We start from the raw sequence: 23,406 nt of genomic DNA, 5'->3' as shown, positions 1-23,406 counted from the left end.
GAATACCGGTGGGTGTAGAGAGAAGAAAATCGGGTGGGAGGAGAAGAAAAATCGGGAGGGAGGGAGAGAGAAAAGAAAAAGGGTTTGGGCCTCACACCCCAAACCGGTCCACACCATTTATAACCCAAACTTCCAAAATAAAAACACCCCGAAAAATAATACCCGAATAAAAATTACCTTTTTCTAGCTAAAATTTACTATTTTTACCATCGTCGTATTTTCCTCATACGAATAATCCTCCGCACATAATCGTCCCCGAAACCCCTCTAGGGACCAATTAAACTATTTACTCAATGATCGAGACGGTAAAATTCTTATTATAATCACGCTAGTAAATAAGGTAAAAATATAAGGGTCGGGATGTGACAGACTGAGTGGAGGCGGAGGGGAAGAGCAGGGAGCACCGGAGCAGGGAAGACTTGTAGACTTAGTGTTTAAGTTGATTAGTTGAAGGACTCCTTCGGTGAAGGAGGTTGGGTGGATGAGTGATGATTGTGGACTTGGGTAGTTAGTGGGGTGGGGTGGGCTTGGTCACTTGGTGGTTGGGCATATATGATATATCACCCCAAAAAAAATATATCTATACCTAGGTTTTTTTTTTCCCCCTAATTTTTTTGGTTCGGCTTGAGCCCCACCCACTTGTGAACTGGATCCGCGCATGTGCTTGAATATATTTTCCATAATAAATCCCGACCCGAGTGATGGGAGCTTTGAGTTTTTGACTCTTCCGGCTCAACTTCTTTCACTCTTTGGAGTGACAAAAGAAACGAGGAACTACTCATCTGCAGTAGCACTTCTACAAAACGTAGTTTCCAGAATGTTGCCTTGTCACAGAAGGTTATGCAAGCTAAGTCGTGGTTGGTGGCCCTCTGCGAAACTGACACTGTCTTTGTCCTAAAATGCTACCAATTTGGCATGATATGTTCATCCATCACAGACACGAGAGAGAGAGAGAGAGTATACAAGGAAGAAACGTTCTGTACCATATATATGAAAAGATGATATTATAAGCAAATTGTTGTGGTATTATTATTGCAATAAAGAAGCTAGTATGTTGCAGTCCATATATGGTTCCCCACAACAATGAAACCAACCCGTTGGTGCAGAGTGGTCATAGGTTGAATAATAGGGATCCGGCTCCTTTAAAATGAGGAGTCTGTGAATTTAGTTAAAGTTCATAAAATACACACTCTTTATCTAATCTAAGGGTTCTAAGCAATGACACATTACTCTTGAATCAATTTAGGCTAACTCATGGTTAACTTGGGTAAACTGTCGTTAACTACGTATATAAAAAATAAATTAAAAAGAAAAAGAAAAAGAAAAGAGCATAGATTTACGTCTGCAAAGCACCAAACATCAGATCAATAGCTACTTTTTGTTGTTGTTAAAGATCAATAGCTAGTTAGCTGAGTTGAGGATTTGGTGCCATCCCCAACTGGATTTTTATTGCTACTGCATGACTGGACATCTCACATTTTTATTTGTAGTTGATTGATAATGCTTCAACTATTTAGATGGTTCTACCATCTAATGTTAAAATTATTGCTGAAACAAAACCCTTGGATAATATGATTTATATCAAAGCTAAATAGACTGAGCAAGTACATTTGAACTTACATATACGTACAACAATGTCATACCTACCAAGATTACAGGGTAATCCGTTCAAATCAAGAGAGCGATTAGTTTGGGGGCATTCATCTCTAATATACTCACTAATATACTACACCACCTGGGACTCGAACATACCAGGTCATAAACTGTCCTAAAGCATTCATTTTGTTTCTGTTGGACTGAAAGGGTAACCTTTATATCCGAGTGTCACAGAAGTAGTTTTAATTCAATATAAAAAATTGAGCTTGTCATTTCATCGAACACTTTATGTGCACTATTAGAACTACAAGTCCCAAATACAAAATAATCAAAGAACTTATTTCAAAGTTTAGCAACGATCTTTGAGTCTGCATACCCCATGATATGAAAGTTATGTGCTTGAATAAATGAAATCCCCTCAAATCAAACGATAAAAAGGAAGAACGGACCCTTGCACATCAAAGGAACTTGACCCTAAAATTTCCATAGAGCAAAGGAACAAAAGAACAGCGCAACAAGTCGATCGGCATAGAAGCAAAATAGCAAGACAACAGACACAGTAAAGCATTAGCAGCAGACGTAAACCTTATGTTTTTTTTTTTTTTTCTAATGTACGTAGTTGACGGCAGTTTACCGAAGTTAACCATGGATTAGCCTAAATTGATCCAAGTGTAATGTGTCGTTGCTTAGAACCCTTAGATTAGATAGAGAGTGGATTTTATGAACTTAGACTAACTTCACGGGCTCCTCACTTTAGAGGAGCCGGATCCGAACAATAGAAATTAGCAAGTCCATGAATTTGCAGGCTTCATCCGTTTTGTCTTCCTCAAACGCTATCTTTCCAAAATGGAACGAGTGTTCCAACATCATCTTGGCCACCAAGTAACCTGCAATGGACCAAATCTGGAATTTGCGAGCCTGCTTCGCAACCTTGATCTCCTCATTGCAGGCTTCATCCGTTTTGTCTTCCTCAAACGCTATCTTTCCAAAATGGAACGAGTGTTCCAACATCATCTTGGCCACCAAGTAACCTGCAATGGACCAAATCTGGAATTTGCAAGCCTGCTTCGCAACCTAACGACCACAGTCCTCCCATCATAGTATTCAGGCCACGCTGTCTTTCGGCAAGTTCATTAGATCGTCTTGCAATCTGGGAAAGTAAAGGCTAGTAGGTGTCTCATCATGCTGCATTGTCCCAATATCCTGATGAGAAATCTAAGCAGCAGCTACATAATAATATGGAAGAATATGGAATAATCAAGTTTCAAGCCAAGACAAAAGACTCCACTTTAACTCGTGAACCATTTGAATTATGTTGAGATAGATGTTAACTTGTCCATGCGAATATAGGGAGTGTAATGTTAAATATGGTGTTGTCCATGCGAATGTAGGGAGTGCAATGTTAAATATGGTGTTGTGGGAACCTATGCACCAACACATGGATCTTCAACTCATTTTCCCAACTCAAGGGATGAACACGAGGCGATCATCATAGCATACGAAAAATACAGAGCTCATGTTAAATCCCCAAACCCACCGGCACCATACCAGACCATTCCTATTCTTTCCCTCCTTTAGCACTTGTTACCCAACAGTAGACTTCCCATCTTCTCCCATTGATGTCTAAACAACTGAAACAAGATCCGCTTCTTTATCAATCAAAAACCCCAAATTGAGCATTCTCAAATTCTCACAGCGGGTGCCGTGGCTAGAAGAGGGGTAAATAATTTTTTCACGTGACAAAGTGAAGGAAGCAGCATCGAAATGAATTGGCTCCTCATTCTCCATATTCCCAAAATAAAATAACCACACAAGCAAGAATACGCCACACAAAACATGATAATAAATACACAAAAGAACTAGCAGGTGTGCTTCTAAATGAACAAAATGACAGTGAAACAAGGGGTCAAACCAATTCCAGATCTCCAGAACAAACATTACATGAACAGCATTCCACACCCATGTAAGTGAAGATTTTAAATACAAAGAAAAAACCTCACCCATGTAAATGAAGATTTTAAATACAAAGAAAAAACCTCGCACAAACACAATTCTAATTCTTTTGTCAAACACATTGGATATGGAATCAATCCGTGCAGTGGCCAAATCAATCAGAGCAATGGCTACTGAAACCTTTGGTCAAAGTATATATCATGATAAGAAGCATTACTAATTGCCAACAGAGAAACAGAAAACAAGAGATTTTCAAGTACAAGAAATTGAAAGGCAGCCATTTATAATGACAGTCATATGGATTACCAGAATGATAATCAATTCCACACCCATGTAAGTGAAGATTTTAAATACAAAGAAAAAACCTCACCCATGTAATACAAAGAAAAAACCTCGCACAAACACAATTCTAATTCTTTTGTCAAACACATTGGATATGGAATCAATCCGTGCAGTGGCCAAATCAATCAGAGCAACGGCAACTGAACCTTTGGTCAAAGTATATATCATGATAAGAAGCATTACTAATTGCCAACAGAGAAACAGAAAACAAGAGATTTTCAAGTACAAGAAATTTAAAGGCAGCCATTTATTGACAGTCATGTAGACTAACCAATTCACACTAGCATCTGAAGTGGGATAGGAATATCAGAGTCAACTAGCCATTTAAGATGTTTTTGTTTTCACCAAAACTGGTAAAAATATACTCTATTTCCATCTTAAATTCCTAAATATATAGGAGCCATCTTGATTCAAAAGGGTGCATTTTAACATCAAATCCAAACTCGATTTGTGACCACAAAATGTACCCTTCCCAGTTCATGTGCTTATGGGTTCAACACACAAAGACTATCCATCCACAAATTAAAAGTCAGCGGAGCTTCATACGACATCAAACATCCAAGCATGACTAAATATAGATTAATCAGAACAAAAAATAGAGAACGAAAAAGAGAGCAACTGAGAATTAAGTCCTATTTTATTTAAACATAGGATAGCTCAGTCAACACGACATATAAAAAGTCTGAGATCATTTGATAATTCGACAACCACGGCCACCAAAAGGCCCCAATACCATAAGAAACTCAAACACTAGAGATAGAGACAGCGACCCATCTACGACGAAAAACAGAAATTTAAAATTCGAAATTTAAACATAGAAGGAAAAGAGGACCCATCATAACAGAGAAACGACGATCGCCGATCACAGAAACGACACGTCGTCTAACAGAGCTGGCCACAGTCGGCAACAACAACAGGCTTGGAGCACCTTCCAGAGCCGGACCCGACCTTCTCGATGTTCTTGACGACATCGAGGCCCTCAACGACCTGGCCGAACACGACGTGCTTGCCATCGAGCCACTCAGTCTTGGCGGTGCAGATGAAGAACTGAGATCCGTTGGTCCCGGGGCCCGCATTCGCCATGGAGAGGATTCCGGGGCCGGTGTGCTTCTTGACGAAGTTCTCGTCGGCGAACTTGGCGCCGTAGATCGACTCGCCTCCGGTGCCGTTTCCGGCGGTGAAGTCACCTCCCTGGCACATGAACCCGGGGATCACACGGTGGAAGGCGGATCCCTTGTAGTGGAGAGGCTTGCCGGAGCGGCCGGTTCCCTTCTCGCCGGTGCAGAGAGCACGGAAGTTCTCGGCGGTGCGGGGGGTGGTGTCGGCGTAGAGCTCCATCACGATGCGGCCGGCCGGCTGGCCTCCGATCGTCATGTCGAAGAACACCTTAGGGTTTTGAGCAGCCATGGATGCGAGGATTCGAGAGGTTAGGGTTTCTCAGAGAATTTGGGGAAATAGGGTTTGTGATTTGCGTGGACGAGGTCACGAGCCTCCAGGGGTTTATATCAGTGCCGACCTCGTTTCCGCCGTTGGATTTAAACACGTGGGACGATCCTAGCGGGTAGGAATTAACCTTGGTTGGGTTGGGCTAACCAGGGTTGGGTTATGGGGACCCGGGGTTAAGTGGAGTGGGTATAGAGGGGAGTATATGCTATTATATCGGATAGGGTTCTTGGACTTTTCGTGACGAAGAGAGCTACGACGTCGTTTTTGGGTGGGGGGGGGCGCCTGTGAGGGGTACACGTGTTGCACATGCTCGTAAATCAAAAAGTGAACGAAAGCGTGCCAATTTGACTGGTTTTACTGACACTGATGGGGATTTAACAACGGTCAGTATTTTCTTTTCACCCACTAGGCTCCAAAGAGTGAGAATCCAAAAGATCTGAAAATCCGGATCATGCTCCAAACCCATTGGATACCACCAACCCATGAATTGGATCCGTTTAATGTGGGAACAAATATTTCATGTGTAGAATTCATTGTTAAAAATTTTCGGCCAATTTGACAACATCGATCATCTGTTTTATAGTGTTTCAGAGCATCGAAACATGATTGGATTAACTCAACGTGTGGAGAATACCGACACAGACTAGCCTAACGGTTAATGTTCCAGAGAATAGATATTCCGACGCTATCTAATGAAACATATCGTTCAGAAGCAAAAAAATGGCTACTAGGGTTTCGGGTGTTGTGGTTATGTGAGCAAATACTTGTAGTGACTAGAACTCGTTGAAGGTTATTAGTGGCATCAATTTCTCAGGAATCTTAATAATCTAATGGTACATTGTCCCTGTAAAGATATTATAGGCCCCCACTAAGAGATGGAAGCCAATGATGGACACCTCTGGGAAAGAGGACGAAAAAGAAGCCGCACAACGACAATCATGAATGGCAAGGATTCTGAGAAATCTTGTCCATCATAGAGTTCATAAAAATGAAAACAAAAATTCGAAAAGAACGGCCGAAAGATATTGTCACTATCTTATAAAGCATGTGACAGATTGAACAGATATATTCTAAATTGTAATCTAGAAGTCTAGAACAGAGAGTGAATTAGCTATTCGTGTTACAAGAAATGCCAGAGAAGAAGGTTATGCCAAATTCTGGCCTTCTTTACAACTCTACTGCTTTCACCTATGCACACTAAGAATCTAAGACCTATCTCACAAAAAGTCCTCTGCCTGTACCAATCCGGGATAGACAACCACCATTATCTGCTTCAAGGACTTCAGAGACGGTTTCATGAAAGCATGCGTCTCCGTTGCTACAAAACATATTCCAAAGGATAAAATCAATTGTTAGATTTTAAAAGCCAGGTAACACAAGATGTCATTGCAATGGAGTTTTGTGGGTACCTTTTATCAACAGTTTAACTTCCTTCGAAAAATCTTCTACACGCCCTAGCACTGGTCTTATGCCACATATCTGGTGAACACAAAGTTCCAAGTACATCGCCATCTCCATTATTTGTAGCAATAAACAACATATAGACTGGACTTCGATTTGAATCTCCTTCACTCTGTTAGCTTCACACACTTCTGTAATGATGGCAATTGCTTGATCCTACATCAGAGATAACATATCCATGTCAAAAATAAAAATAAAAAAAACATCTACGAAATTAAGTGATCAAACTTTTGTATACTGAAATAATCAAAAACAGACACCGGGACATCCCAAGATCTTCAATGATGGATAAATGCTGAAAATACCATGTTACCTGTAAGCCATGCAAGATCTCAGGCATTGGAAGCTCAGGAAAATGGTCAAGATCAACAAATCCCACCTCCTCTGCCCTTCTAGAAGCACACTCAGCTTGTAAACAGAGAAACTTCAATAAGAGAAAAGTATTTTTGTAAATCTGCAGGGCAATAATGTCTGAGAAGTGCGATTGGGAAATGTGATATCCATTTGCAGTTGCTTGAGTTTTAGTAGTCAGCGCCATTGATGTGATTGAGGCAGCTGACACTTTTGGTTTTGAAACACAACCAAGTGGTGAAAGAGCAAACCATCCACAACTACTGTTGACAAACGAGGGTTTCTTGCAACTATTTAATTCATCTTTAAGCATAGGAGGACATATGAGTGGGGCACTAGAACTTGCAGTTTCTCCAAGGCGTTGAGTTCCCCTGCTGATGAATGCTAAAAGATGGATGCTTTTCTCTCTCAACTGGGAATCCAATTCTTTCATGGCCTTAACCCATGTATTCCAATGTTTTGCCAGCACACACATTAGCATGAGAGTGTGCTCAGTTTCTTTAAGCTCAGTAAGGGAGGTTTGTCTCTGCTGAGCACGAAGTCTTTTCTTGTCATGATCATCAGATGGGAACTCCGGTGCACTGAGATAGTATGAAATGATATATGCTTTCTCGGAAAAGAAGTAGGGTATTACATTCTCCACAACATCAGAACAAGCAGAACTGTCTCCTAGTGACTGAACCATAGCTGTGATGACAGCTGAACCCAGTCCCCATATTCGTTTAGGCTTTTCCATTATGTCAGATGAGTTGGAAAGACTATTCGCCATTGTTACTGAAGCAGACCTATCATCCAAGTATTCAGTAAACAAGAATCTCAGAGACGATAGAAATCCGTGATTTATAAGCATCTCTGCACCCTGCCTCACACGAGCAAGAGTCAAAAAGAACTTCATTATAATAGGCACAGACTCGAGAGACTTCCTATCTTGAAGTTTCAGAATAACATGCTGAAGCTGGAGGTGATTCTGTATGAGGGGAAACCAAGTGTTGGGAGTCAAGAAATTTCTCAATATCAAGTCCATATTAGTGAGCGAGAGTCTGCAATCCTCAGCACTAGCAATATGGTTACAGAGAATTGGTAGCAGACGTAGACTCATATTAGATATTTTAGCCATGTCTTCAACAGATACCATATCTCTTCCCCCAACCAAACTTAACTTCACTGCTGAGAGAAGCAGCATCAGTAACAGCTTGACTGTAGAGCTAACCACAGAAACTGATGACCCAGTAACTAATGGTTGGAAATCACTCAACACTTTGAGGCCAGCAGCTGATGTTTTTAGCACAAGAATGCAAACAGATGGAGGCAAGCTCTTGTGTGCAGAAATCATAAGGTATAGAAGCAATTCTGCTTGAGCTGCAAGGAAGTGAAAGATTTCTTCAGAGGCACCAAGTTCTGGAGCCAATAATTCTACTGTATCAAGGAAATTCTGGCATATGTGATCTATGCATGGGAAAACCAGTTGATCAGACATCTCTTGCGCTGTGCTCTTCGCCTCCAGTGACTGCAGCAGACAGGAATTAATTTTAAAAGGAAAACGGGACATTCAAAAGCAAACCAAGTAGAATCAATTGATTTAAAGAGAAACTATAGTATGCTGAAACAAAAGAAACTGAAACCTTGACAAGCGAAATCAAGCCATATCACATATGCCTAAATCAAAGTAGAAACCTCAACAATCATTTTCCTTTGTATCATATTCTTGATTGGATCAAAAAAGTAATTCACAAAAGATTGTTGGGAAAGCTAATTACATGTTTCATTCTTCAGTTCCAATTCTATATCTCCAGATCTTTTCTCCAAAAAAAAAAAAAAATTAATATATCTCTAGATCTCATATCTAAAGATCAAACCTAGGGCATCTATTACATTCTTAAACACCTTGATTAGATGAGACATAGGGTTAGCACTTAGCATTGTAATAAAATTCACCAAGTATCACTAATACTCCTGAACAACGTGGACAAAAACTTTGATAAGAAACATCAGAAGTAGAAAACAACCGAAAGGAATTACTAATTTAGGAACTCACATCATCCAAGTATACAGTTAGAACACTTCTTAATGCTCTCAGTGCGGAAAGTTTCGAGCTTGTGAGGAATACCATTGAGTTCACATTTTTCATGTGATGCAACATTGTTTCAGCAATCGCCTTTGAATCCTTCCACGTTGAATAATCCCAAAAATCTAATCCCAAATCAGCTCTTATACGTTCCAGATCAAACATGTATGCATCTTTGCCAGTTATAAAAAGATCGCCATCATACTTTAGTTGGTATGTCTGAAAAATGTTTGATTCAATTAGGAACCGAGAGAGTGCTTTAAACGATCCAGCACCAATTTCACGGCCTTCTACCTCCCCTTGCAGATGATAATAAAGATCGCTGAGTATCAAATAATTTTGTTCCTTCTCTGCACTGGAGATAGATAAACATAGAATTTATGTGAAAGAACATAACAAGTGTTACTACAAGAGTAATACGTGAAACAGAAAATAGAAGTTGACTGTAAAATGCATATTAGCACAACTATACATGTCATGGAGATGTCCCATATATTGTCATATATTAGCACAACTATACATGTCATAGTGTGCCAAAATTCCAAAAGACAGACCAAGTTCAAGTTCAATGGCAATAAAGCAAGCAACAAAACATGTCATGGGGATGTCCCATATATTGTCATAGATTCAGAGTAATGTGAAGAGGTATCCATATGCACACAGACAAACAAATCTGCCTATGTTTGGTCTAAGGAGCCAACAAGGCCGAAAACAGCATTAATCACCAGTCAATTGACATACAAGCAATACCAACAAATGCAAGAGATAACAAGAACAATAGTTTCATGAAACCATCCGGTACTTCTTTACAGAAGGTATGGCACTCATATCTGAAGTTTCACGCAATCATTCATATAAGATAATGAGTGAACTGAAGCTACATTTAGCAGAAGGTGCACTCAAAAGTGTCCAGAAATTTTCAGTAGCAACGGCATCCAAGATGATCGAAGAAAATTCCCAGATGTCTTGCTTGATGTCTTGTTCACATACATGCTATAAACTCCAATAGAAACTTGTAAATAGCAAAAACAAACATATTACCTGTAACTACGCAGTGAGTATTTAGCTAACACTTCCGAAAAAGCAGGATGACTTCTGAGCTGCAAAGAAGGCCGAGAACAGCGTCGGTCAGATTGGTCAGTCATGCAAACTTAAAATCACAATAATAGATAAGGAAAGTGCTAAATTTAAGTTGATCAGTTAGTAATGGGTTTCAGCAGCATACACTTTGTCTAAACAAAAGTACTACAATCAAAAGAGTACCACACCTTATTTGAAAGGATGCGGGACTAGCTAGTAATGGGTTTCAGCAGCATACGCTTTGTCTAAACAAATAAGTACTACAATCAAAAGAGTATCACACCTTATTTGAAAGGATGCGGGACTTCTCAAATAATGGCACGGACAAACTTCCAGCATCACCCTGTGCTAATTTCACCATGACAAGGGCGGTGACTGAACTGGCAGCAACCTGCGAATTATAACTATGATTATTGTAGTTTAAATATTAAGTAAATGTAGCAAACAATCAGACACATAATACCAGAGAAAAATCAATAAATATTAATGGATGCCATAAGCAACAGATGGAATAGTGTAATATAGCTAAAAAAAAAAAAAAAAAACCTTTCTTAAAAATACTCGTTTCTTGGAACACTTGACTTAAGCCGTAACCAAAATTCTGGGATGTACGTAATATAAGAATGATCGGCCAACAAAAACCACAGAACCCAAGTTTCTATTACTTTGATAAGTGACTTACCAAGTGAAGACAATAGCAGACAGAAGCATTTATGACTTACAAGTTTCAGGTAAAAATCACATAAAAATTTCAGTTATTAACTTTGAAAATAAGTCACCTTTGCCCGCAAATATAGACTGGTGTCATATTCACTATGACTTAGTGACTTGGTCAGATTGCCCCAAACTGAGCTTCCACACCAGGCTGATAAAATATCCTCTAGACTTTCTCCTTCAGATTTTTCAGTTCTCCCTGTATTCTGTATCTTGCCCTGTGATTCAGTCGCTTGTTTTACAAGTGACTCTGCATGTAACAGTTTCTTTTGCAGGAACACATCATGCGCCATTATTTCTAATATCGAAGATTCACACTGATATCTATATCCGAAATCATCAGCTTCGGCCTCAGTTAAATTCTCAGGTGGACAAGCTTTCGCACTCAAAATTACTGTAATAGAACTAGACAAGTTTCTCCAGAAATTTTCAGAGCGTTTCACGCATTCTAAAATATCCAAGTACCGAGCAGCATCTTGCCACAGAGCTCTTAGAAAGTTGAGAACATTCAGAAGTATACGGGGATTGCTGCATATCAAAAAGTAAAACAAAAAAATTAGGACAGTTTAGTGAAAGGCACAAAAACTAAGATTGCAAGGTAATAATGGAAGGAAAAAGAACTTGAAAGCAGACTACAGTTGGAATATTTAATAACAACATACCTGTTGATAAGATCATTAGATCTTCTAACATGATGCAGCACTGCATCCACAACACTTGCTTTTTCAAACTCAGACGACCTCGATAGAACTTCATTTGTTGGCAGCTTCACATCAGCAGAATTACTCAGTTGGACATCTTTATTCACTTTGGTGGATAACACAGCAACAAGAAAAGCAGGCTGTATGGAAATACATTAATCAGAAAAAGAAATCGTGCTAATTATATATTTTTTGAAAAAGTGATAGACAGGTGACTGATGAGAAAACATCTAGTGAACCAGCCAACTTGGCCTGACAAATATACAAGTGATACTCTGAACATTAAAATGTAGAACTTGGAACCTTATGTAACAAACCTGATAACGTGCAGCAGAAGTGAGCAGGTTGACTACAGCAACAAAGAGATCTTCATTCAGTACTGACTGCTCAAGTATTATGTCACTAATTCCATGCCTCAGATCTCCAATCTACCAAAATTGTAGAAAGGCAACAAGCAGATTTAGAAGCAGTACATTAAATGGACTATACTTACAAGGAATCAGTCGAAGAAAAAAAAAAGAAAAGAGATAAACATAAACACAAACATGCAACCTGTGTATCATCTAGGCCAAAGCTGCTTCCAAACAAATATGGTTGGATAATATCTGCACTCATCAAGAACACTGACAGAACCCTAGCAGCACCAACTTGAATTTGCTGCATAAGAAACTTCAGATTTTTAATAAAAATGCTCAAGTACAATTGTTGAAATGATCCCACACTCACATCCTATCAACAAACACTAAACATACACCACTTGGGACTGATTTGTAGAGATAATTGGGGCTGAAAAAGACATGTTTACCACATTATTGCCGGAATGAACCTTCCATGTAATGACATGCAAATGAAATGTATATACTGCCAGCTTTCTATGCATTATATAGCATAAGGGTGAAGAAGATTAACACTACACCTTTCATGCTCAAAGCTCAAAGCAAGGGTAACAAGGATAAGGATAAAATGAGCAGCTACGAGTAACTATTAGTTTCTTATGAGTCAAAATGTCATCATGAGTACACAAAAGAGCAGCAAACTTACATTTCAATTGACCAGAAAACAATAAGTGGAACAAGACACAAAAAGAAAAACAACCAAGTGGAGGGCAGAGTATAAAATCAATAAGCATTGAGAAAGACCATACCGGATTGCGAGAATAAGATATGAATGATACAAGAGCTGCAACTAAAGGAATAGGTTTTGTAGCTGAGGAGAAAACTGCTTGGTGAAAAATTGGAAGGCTGGACGATGTATCCTGGAAATAAACATAACCCAACATTAGTTTTTCTACATAAAAGTATTATATATAATATCAACTGTCATACAATGATAAAGAGACAACTCTCACACATCCATATGGTTGACTCCCCACATAGACCCTTTAGGAAGGTGAAAAGACAGACTTAAGATTTTGTTATACAGTTCATAGAAAGAACAGAGAAATACACAAATGCAACATAAGTACGTAACTCTTTCACGATCACTACTATCTTACTTCCATATGTACCTTAGTAAATTTGGAGAGCATGATGAAAAGAACATCTAGAACAGAACATATAGCCAGCTGTAAACCTTCAACCTCTGTTAGCTCAATAAGACGACTGGAGCATAGTCTCTACAAAAAAGTGTATACATTATAGTAAGCACAACATAACATTAGCTGCTAATGACCAAATAAGATCAGAAGATACAAATGGCCCACCTCTAATGTTTGTGGTGTTGTACAAACAATCTGAAAGAGAGTATTATGGATGGATGAATCACAGAATATCCTGTCCAGGATGACTTCATCCAGGTTTCCAGAGCAAGTTGATGTAATACACCATTTCAACACTTCAAGCACCTGAAACAGTAAATCCAAAAAATGACGAAGAAACAGAAAAAGGAACCCACAACAGCAAAACACCTGCAAGACCAAGGCTACTCCCAGAAGGAACGTATATTAAATTCATGACCATATCCTACAGTATGCACCTATTTGACTTTTTCTGACAAGAACAAGACCTTTCACTGAAAGAATGAAAAGAATATACCCAAAAAAAATGCACAAGATGGAAGGGGGAGTTTCTAATGAGGACCAAGTGAGGACTTTCAAATGAACGGTTGGATTAAATGCACATGGGAATTTGAAAATATCAATTAAAAGTTAAAACATTCATCCAACCGTTCATTTGAAAGTCCTCACTTAGTCATCATAATAAGTCATTAGAAGCTCTCCTCAAGATGGAATTCCAAAGAGAGATTGAGAAAGAAACAGAAAAAGGAACCCACAACAGCAAAACACCTGCAAGACCAAGCTACTCCCCAAAACAATACAGCAGACTGATCCATAAGATCAAGTCATCAAACTAGGGGCAATATCCTTGAAATGCTTAGACATGGAATCCCAAAGGAAGGAGACAATCTGACTCTTGCCTCAAGTGGCTTCTATCTATTCCCTCTCAATTTTTCCCTATTTGTGATGGTATAGTCAAGTAGGGAAATCCAACTACACTTATCAGGACCAGATCAGTACACAAAACCTTATAATTTTCAGTACTCAACAATGAGTTTATCATCAAGTTAAACATAAACAAAGAACTTGTGTCACAGTACCAGCATAGGAGACACCATGAGTTTTACCTTTAATGTCACTCTCCATCTAGTATGCTTTAACTTGTATTTCCAGTACACGTGGTTAACTAGAACATACTGAAGAGAGAAAACAATTAAAGCCAGTACACCATCATTCTTCACACCTGATTCCATGAACTGCAGAGTAAAGTCCAGCACTGCAAGGTTTGAAAATCATTCATGTCAAGAATAGAGCACATATACAGGAAATTCTGAAGCACAACTGCAGAAAGCAAAAATAACAAAAGAGAAAAAAAAAACATCATTAATCATTAATCATTAATCTCCTATATTATGGTATGCCGACAAAAGATGAAAATGATGTTATACTTGAAAAAACAGATTCTAACAATATGCAACTTAGACAAACAAATAGATGAAGGCAAAAAGGAATCATTTAAAAGGTCTACTGCAAAATATACCTGATATAGTCAATGTGCAGTCACTATCATTATGTTCACAGTCAATTATAAGCATCTTCGCCAGTTTTCCAGAAAGTAGCCATGATTCACTGATAGATCAATAAGAATGAATCAAATCCAAACTTTGACCCTAGCCTTGATGAGGCATCAACATTACCACAAAGACAAGAAAACTATAAGACAAATGTGGAAGAAATTAGACGAATAATCAACTCCCGACACCATGGAAACAATCCTCAACTGCATTGTACAAGGCTGCCTCATACAAAGCACAAGAGAAGGAGATTTTTAGAGAGCAATCAAGATTTTTTTTTCTTCCGTCTAGAAATTTAGCAGTAAGATTTGTTGATTGCTCCTTTACCAACATAGATGTCATTAGAAGCCATTCTTGGTCTTTCCATTACATTAACTAAAAAGGGGAAATGTAAAACCAAAAAGAAAAAAAGAAAAAAAAAACAGTGACACAGGAGAGAAATATCCCATAAAATAACTGGATCCTTCATGAGGAAATAGGTAGGGCTGTATGAGATGAACAATGGTAACAAGACATGGATATGGCCAAAGGTATACAGATTTACAAAAGGTATTATGAAGAAATCCAGACTCAAAACTGAAAGAAAAAAAAAATGGTGCAACATATAACTCCACTGCACACAATTAACTTACTCAAAAGTACAAACATAATACGCACTCTTGTATATGAACAATAACAGCAATACATAGAAAGCAATTCTTCTCAATTTAAGATGTTACCTTGATGAACCATTGTTGCCAATCTCAAAATCAAACATATTTGCTTTTAAGGCCACCTCAGCAACATGAAAAGGGGAACTGCCACAGTAGATGAACGTTAAGACAGAGGTTATTCGGCCTATGCCAAAAAAAAGTTCAAGCAACAATTAAAAGACCTAAGATATATCCCATACAGGAGAATTTAGTTTAACAATGCACTCCAAGTTGAAACAAGTATGTCCTGCCAAACTAAGACTGCTGGCACCAGAAGCGATTGAACTCACATCAGCTTGAACAAACAAGATGTAATCAATTTTAGGTGGGCAAAAATACTAACTTTAAGCTAGAAATAATTGAACCTAAACCTCTCACCCGCCCGCCCCGCCCCCCGCCCCCCCCCCCCCCCCCCCCCACCCCACCAAAAAAAAAACCCAATCAGGCAGCATGAGCCATTATATTGGGATAAGCACATGGAGCAATAAGCTACATTCAGAATTATACATTTCTGACAGTTTTACTTCGATGTCCTTTTAAAGAATGCATGTATTGAGTATACAGCTTAAACCACAATACGAATATATGTATATGTATACAGCTTGTTCACTGTGTTTAAGAAATAATACAGGAGACGAACCGGTGGTTCAATTTATTCTTTGTGAGATCTCCCAAATTTCATGATGCAAGATTTTCCAGATTCATACATATGAATATAAATGTAGAGCTTAATTGCTATGTCTATAGCTATATTTATTCTATACTAATAAAACCTTTTTGCTTACTAGAAATTACTTTCCTAAGCACTTTCCTCTAAGTCATAACATTTCTTTCAGTATCACCTAGCTACTTCTAAAAATAAAGGGTTTCATTTATTAAATAAATAGCAGAAGGATGACATGCGAGGCTTAAGAGAGTTTAAGCTCATCAAAGACTGCACAACACCCTTAGCCAAGATGGGAAGGAATCTACCAAATAATAAGAATAACTGCAATGGAAATGACAAAGCAAACAACTTTTTTGTTCTTTATAGTCATACTGAACCAAAGGAAAGTAAATAAAAAATTCAGAACAACTCAATGAAGATAGACAATGAAGTTACCATTTTAACATCTTTGCCAAAGTGTTTATAGCCACGGACATTAGAGCAGCACCACTAGGAGTAGGAGATAACCTTCTCACTAAAGTGCTAATCATCTCAACCACCCTGGATGAAAAACAAATACACAATGAGATGACATTTTAATATAGGAAAGAAAGAGAAAAGAAAATCCCAACAACGCACAAAAGGTTGCTTCATTACCACATGTTATTCTGCCCACTCATGCCAGTTGATTGGAAATGCAAAGAGCTCCCAATATCCATCAAGGCAAAGCACACAGCCTAGATATAAAACACAAGTAGATTGTTACATGAATAGCAAGAATTTCAAGGAACCAAAACCTCATAAAACACAGTTAACATGGCCTTATATTGAACTCAGAAGACTTGGCTACATATTCAGAACAGTACAGTAAAGAGGAAAAGAATCAGTTATTATGAGGCAAGGAGGAGACCTATAGTTCTATTTCTTCAGCGGAAAATTACTTAATAAGAGGGAAAAAGGGGTATCAGTTTCATTATTGCCTTAAATCTGGCAACTGGACAAAATAATAACTTTTTTATTTATTATTTTCAAGAGTAGTAGTTTGATCACTCACATAATGAGCAACAGCTTGAAGAGCATGAAAATTTTAGATAACTTCCCAATTGGAAAAGAAATTTAGTCCACACCTGACTGTGCACACTAAACAGAATGCTGAAACTTTTGGAACTTATTTGCGGAGAAGAGTTGAATGTTTTGTCATAATTATAATAACAAACGCACTGATAAAATATTACAATCTAACCAGAGCAGTTAACTTGTAACTACTAAGCCAACTAGGTTGCATCAATAATTGAAAATTATCTCATTCATCAGTTCCAAATCCTTACATACTCTAGCAAAGAATAATGAAAAACTTTACCATGCTAAAGGTAACCATCCTGCTAAGCAGGTTGAGGATAAGAAGAACTTCTTCATTTCTTTTGAAATATAGCTCTTGGGCCAAGCGCATGAGCAACACTAGCACCCCCGATTGTGTATACTATATAAAAGAGACATGAATTAGCACAGAACTAAATAGAATTGGCAGGTAAAAGGGAAATCACAGCTTTGCTAGCAAATGAAAACAAAGACAAATATTAACAAATAAATGAAATACTACCACACATGTGCATTTTAGTGCTACACTTATGAATAATAGAGATAATTTTGCCACAAACGTAATAAGTAATAAGACCAAAAGAACAGCTTCTTCATACAACATGAGAAAGATAGACCAACTAAAATACATTGAAGAAGAAAGAAAAATACAACATTCCGAGAAAAATGCCTATGCATTGGGAATCCATCACCAATTGTCAGTGAAACTATGAGATCCTTGCCAGATGCAAACAAATTAAGTGATAAAAAGCAATTAACAAACATCAGTAATTGATCATTTACCTCCCATCGAACAAGAGCAGTATTTTCACCAACTAATCTCAATATACTGCCACAAGTTTTACTGGGAATGACCAATCCTTCAAGTCCAGGAACATGCAATGGGAAGTTCGTCTCAACAGTTTGAGAGAGGACATCCCTAAAGGAATTGTTCGCAATCTCAAACAAGGATGATACCCCAACAGACTTATCCAGAAAGTTGTACCTGCTCACAGAAAGAGCAAATTGATTAGAATACACATCAAAATAGAATAAGCATCAAACATTTGTATAGGAAAAGATTAAAAAAATAAACATAATCATAAGGAGCTTTTTTCAGCCATTCCCTAGGGATTAGGGAGTGTTGCCGTGAAAAATGTGTAAACATCATATTTCAAAAGAAAAGGCTTGCACAAAACCAGCAAAATCTTCAGTATAGAGGGTAATACTCCCACAAACGCATGAACATATTATACCAAATAGTGAAGATGAATCCCATCTTTTGACTGGACTCGTAAGGTTCAGACATTGGTCATTCCCAAGCTACTACGAATAATATCTGCTTTAGTCACTGCATTAATGCTGTAAGCTTTCAATGCAAGACCAGACCAGACCAGATATTGATTATAAAAAAGTTTCCAATTAATCTACAAGAACTGTACCCGCAGTACTGCTGTAATTTTGTTCTCTAGTTCTCATTGTTTTGCTTCAAAATAGCAGCAAGAAAAAGTTTTCCTATTGCTCCCTCTGTATTGTAGGCTTCAAAATCCATCAAGTATGCCTATGTTTCAGCACCTAAATAAAAGAAGCCTGACCTGAGGACTACCTCAGAACCAAATTGAAGTCAATTCAGCACCCAAAGGGCGACCAGATTTATAACTCATTTTGTTAAAAGAACATATCAAAACTAAATACGAACAATATGCCATATAAGTATACTCACACACATTCAGCAGGCCAAGTTCCTTCACAAAGGGATGATAGAAGGCGAACAAGCTCCACAGTCCTGAAAGGAAATTCACTCTCTAAGTTGCAAAGAAGACACCGGATAGGACCATCAATAAAACTTCCTCGGTCCCAGAACTGGATACAAAGTGACTCCTGCAAAATTGAGAGAAACAAATGAGTGATAATACACTAATAACAACTAGGATTAAAGAATCTATTGATCAGAACCACAGATGCTGTAGATAAAAGCCATGTCCAAACCTCTCCCTGATAGATTTTGCAAAGAATATCCAGTATTAACATAAGAGTGCCATCTTCCATCTGCATATTGGACAAATCAAAAGAAATAAGAAATGCATCCTACAAAAGCTTATATGAATTTGCACTTGTGCACCGTACATTTACCTGGAGATTGATCTCATAAGCTGCGATAAATGCAGATATAATAGTTCTCAACACACTCAGATAACCAGCAACAGGCCCCTAAAAAAAGAAGAAGAAGGTTATCACTTCTTTTTATGGAAATGAAGAGGGAAAGAGACCGAAGAAAAATACTTAAAAGCCCTAAACAATGCAATCAAAACTACTTGAAACTTCAGATAACGTATCCCAAGTCTTTTAACAGGAAAAGCAGTAAAGGGGAAAACCAATGAACCTCAACATACTGGAAAACACCTAGAACAAATCACTCTGTACCCTCGCACCTAAAATGAGAATAACTTACATCAGATTCCTTCAACACATCACTTTCAAGGATTTCTACAAAATAAGTCAAAGATGACGCCTCAAATGCTTGGCGAACGTAACCAACATGATCAATTTCCTGGAAAATAGGATAAAATTAAAATCAGTAATCATTGATAATATTCAAATAGACTGGAAGATGAAGCAACATCTGCACATATGACATACCATTAGTATGTCATTTTCTTCTTTGCCCGGAAGTGATGAAATCAGACAAAGAAACACTGCCCATGCAAGAATTAATGGGCCCGCCTCTTTTGTTTCAAACGCATTTAACGTTGAAATTATTGCTTCAATCTCTTGGATATCAGCCAAAGTAATAGCAGATTCACCATTCCTGGGATACATTTTTAGAAAAATAAAATAAAATAAAGGGAGGGAGTTAAAGTAAATGTGGCTCTAGAGTTACCAAGACTACCATATAAACCTGAATGGTAGGTGATTGATTACAGTTAAACAAATGAGGCTTAAGAGTCTTCATGTAGTAACATTTCTACTTGTTATTCATGGTCTGTGGACAATATCTAATCAAAACAGAACCATGCTTTGGTATTCTAATTCTATCTTGAAGAATTCAAAGCATGCAGATATCTGCCTCACAAGTACAGAATCCATCCCTTTCCCTCCTCAAGGGAATTTTCATTCTTAGTGACATAAGCCAGGGAATGATATTGTTGTAGTGCAACAAATGAGATGTTTATGTAGCATAGAGATATTTAGAATCAGTAAATCATTGATTTCACCCACGATAATTTACTAATAGTAACATTAAACAAGTAGCAAAAAACCTGAAAGGTATTTCATCATGGACCATTCGAAGAAGACTTTCCAGGTCTAGGGTTTCTATTAGAATTAGAAGAAGCTGAACTTTGGCTTGGTAAGAAGAATGTAGTGCTTCAGTTGATATTGCCAGCTTTTCAAAGTTAGATGACCCAGATAAAATTCCCTATAAGACAAAGGTTTTGAGGAAGGATTAGGAATGAGAGAATAGAATATGAACAAATACAGTTATTTGACAAAGATAACAAGATACCTTATAGAGCAAGCATAATGCTTTCCATGTTTCACCTTTGCAAGTACAAAGTGACTCACAATAAGCAAGGAAAAGAATATCCAAAACCAAATTGTCTTCGATTAGTGTCTCCTCAGCCCACAAACTGAAAAGATCAACATCCTAATAAAGCATCCAGACAAGACAACATCAGGTCCTCAAACAAAAGCATGCATGTATGCATATGGTAATACACACTTCCGTACATGGGCATGTAATCAAGGAACCATAGGACTAAATAAGCTAGCACACTAAACAGTTACTGATATATCTGATTAACAAAAGCTAAACCTGCATATACTCTTCTGTGCTGGACTGCTAGCAAATATATGAATGTAATACGGACATAGCCAAATAAATGTACACAACTAATACATGTTTCTTCGGCCATAAAATATCACATAAGCACAGGAAGCTATTGTTAATATTCACTAAAAATAACTTCCTCCAGCCGCTTTTACAGTGACCAATCTCACCAGTACCTCAATTTTTAGTAGCAAAATAACTTCAACACACTATCAAGTATCAAAATGCAAGCCTAGTAAATAAAAAATACAGAAGATAGTATAGCCATTGTCTCAGATTACCAGATCCCACTATCAACATTGTAGTCAAAGATAGTCAAGCATGCAATAAGACATAGTGTTTTTTAAAAGGATAAAAACTTTTAATTGAAAAGGACAAAAATTTATAAATCAGTGGACCAGCTACCTAATTAAAAGGGAAGAGGTGCAATTTGATTTCAACATCAACCAACTTTCAGTATTCTGTATATTGATAACCCACAAGAATGAAATTATGGAAGAGTTAAGAACACGTGAATGGGGTATTAACCAAAATGGTCCGGGATAGATCATATATTTTAAACGAGTAAAGTCAATACAATTACATAAGAACCATATATAACAGTGCCAGGACTGGAACATACCATTTCTTCAGGGGGATTGGAAGATAAAAGGTCTTGCAGCACATATATTAATTTCTTCTCCAATCCATCAGAAATCAACTTCAGTGCTTCCTCCTTAATACTGTTACGTTCTTCAGAGTCAATTCCTAGAGACACTGTGTTGCATCCAACGTGTAATTGTAAGTACATATTTCAAACATTGTTGGAAGTTCAGCTTCAGAAAGTAGCAACGATATCCTAGAGAAGTAAATGACTTACAAGCAAGCATGAGAATACTCCTGGTACACTTCAGCAAGCACTGCCGCTCAATGTAATAGTGAATCAACACCTGCATGCATAAGAAAAAAAGTGTCACAATTCACAAGCACATTTCACAAGAAGCAATAACTTGACATTCCAACGCTTGATTCAGTTACACATTGCGAGTGAGATACTAACCGCATGAACATACTCGTGCGCCTCAGAGTCAAGAGCTACATTGTTTTCCTTAAGAGACCTCTCCACGAGAATGTACGATTGCACCTCATCTAGACACTGAAATCAAAACATCAAACTAACTCGACAATCGGCAATACAATCGATACAGTCAACAAGCATAAAAGAAGTACAATTTCCAAAGATTAATGCACAAATATTCAATTCACGAACAAGAAACACAACTGTAGAGTGAATTAAAAGCTCGAACTCACCAAATAGGAGCTGATAGTGAGAGCCTTGTCTTTCAATTCAGGCTTGACATCCAGCTGGTGAGAGCCGATTTTGACGAGCTGTGAATCCAAAGCGGCCTTCGATTTCTCGCTGGGCGGCTTGAAGAGGGAGACTGTGTCGACGAACCAGGCGTGATTGGCCTTCAATTTCTTGACCTAAGCAACACCGCAGGAAGCGAATTGAAGACTTGGAGATACAAATGCATAGAAGATGAGAGAAGGAGGGGAAGAGAGGGTTAGGTTTTACCAGATTGGGAGGGAGCTCGTCGGAGAGAGGAGCGTTCTCGAGGTCGGTGAGTAAGAGAGAGAAGGGGTCCCACCAGAGAGAGGCGTCGACGGTGGCCATTGACGGAGGAGCCCCCAGAGAGTTGAGTAGGAGTTGAGTAGGTTGAGGGTTTTATGTCTAGTTTGATTTTTTTCGCGCTTTTGGCGAAACTCTCAGAATTTTTTTTGGTTAATGCTTATGGCCATGTTTATGCTCCTAAAACCCAAAAAGTAATTATAACATGAAATCCCACGGGTTGTCTAGGTTACTTTTATGATTTCATTGTTCTTAAAAATATATTTTTATTCAGTTATGTTTGACTCTTATCAAAAATTTATTTCAATATATATAGAATAATAATTCAGTAAATTCTCGATCTTAAATTGAGATTCAATAATATTTGAGCATAAATAACAAATGTAACGATGCATTATCTAAACGGGACTCATATCATACATGTCAAAATATATATACTCACCATGGTATTTCCCTTCGTTGGGGAAAGCTTAAGTTATGGCCTATGGGTGTTACCTGGGTCGTCATGTGACACTAACATTGGATTGGAGTTTTCACTCACAATTTTAGTTTCTGGGTCGCCACGTGACAGTGATTGTTTATTAAATTTTACAATCAAAATTTATATGTTTGGTTCCTTTTTTTAGTCTCTTTTTTTTTTTTTTTCAAAATGTCAAGTCTTCGATTTTAGGCCCCGTTGTCGAAGCACGCGTCGACACGAGTTCACCACCGTCTTTAGATTATTTTTCAAGGCGTCGATGTATTTTCTATGATTTATCAAAATTTCGGTAAGCAA

General features: G+C 37.9%; 1 protein-coding gene and 1 pseudogene across 2 annotated transcripts; both read right to left on the bottom strand.

Moving 5' to 3' along the window:
• Positions 1–4,563: 4,563 nt before the first annotated feature.
• LOC101304630 (peptidyl-prolyl cis-trans isomerase 1-like) lies at positions 4,564–5,369 on the bottom strand. Its single transcript, XM_004289796.1, has one exon. The coding sequence runs from the start codon at positions 5,296–5,298 to the stop codon at positions 4,774–4,776; it is 525 nt and encodes a 174-aa protein (XP_004289844.1). The 5' UTR covers positions 5,299–5,369; the 3' UTR covers positions 4,564–4,773.
• A 1,012-nt stretch (positions 5,370–6,381) lies between these two features.
• LOC101300415 lies at positions 6,382–22,676 on the bottom strand (annotated as a pseudogene). Its single transcript, XR_184122.1, has 32 exons — positions 22,578–22,676; positions 22,313–22,486; positions 22,062–22,157; positions 21,882–21,951; positions 21,645–21,769; positions 20,699–20,839; positions 20,454–20,611; positions 19,834–20,002; positions 19,646–19,744; positions 19,327–19,404; positions 19,183–19,242; positions 18,917–19,074; positions 17,998–18,199; positions 17,477–17,596; positions 16,774–16,853; positions 16,573–16,677; positions 15,498–15,575; positions 14,745–14,833; positions 14,332–14,480; positions 13,412–13,552; positions 13,217–13,324; positions 12,854–12,964; positions 12,262–12,366; positions 12,027–12,137; positions 11,671–11,849; positions 11,074–11,536; positions 10,578–10,685; positions 10,256–10,314; positions 9,185–9,569; positions 7,112–8,656; positions 6,747–6,954; positions 6,382–6,655 (listed from the first exon to the last, which is right to left on the bottom strand). The product of XR_184122.1 is annotated as an uncharacterized LOC101300415 (transcript).
• Between the last annotated feature and the right edge of the window lie 730 nt (positions 22,677–23,406).

This window comes from Fragaria vesca, linkage group LG2 (assembly GCF_000184155.1).
Source record: "Fragaria vesca subsp. vesca linkage group LG2, FraVesHawaii_1.0, whole genome shotgun sequence".
NCBI lineage: Eukaryota > Viridiplantae > Streptophyta > Magnoliopsida > Rosales > Rosaceae > Fragaria > Fragaria vesca.
The sequence above is the reverse complement of the archived record's forward strand: the minus strand, read 5'-3'. Positions and strand labels throughout refer to the sequence as shown.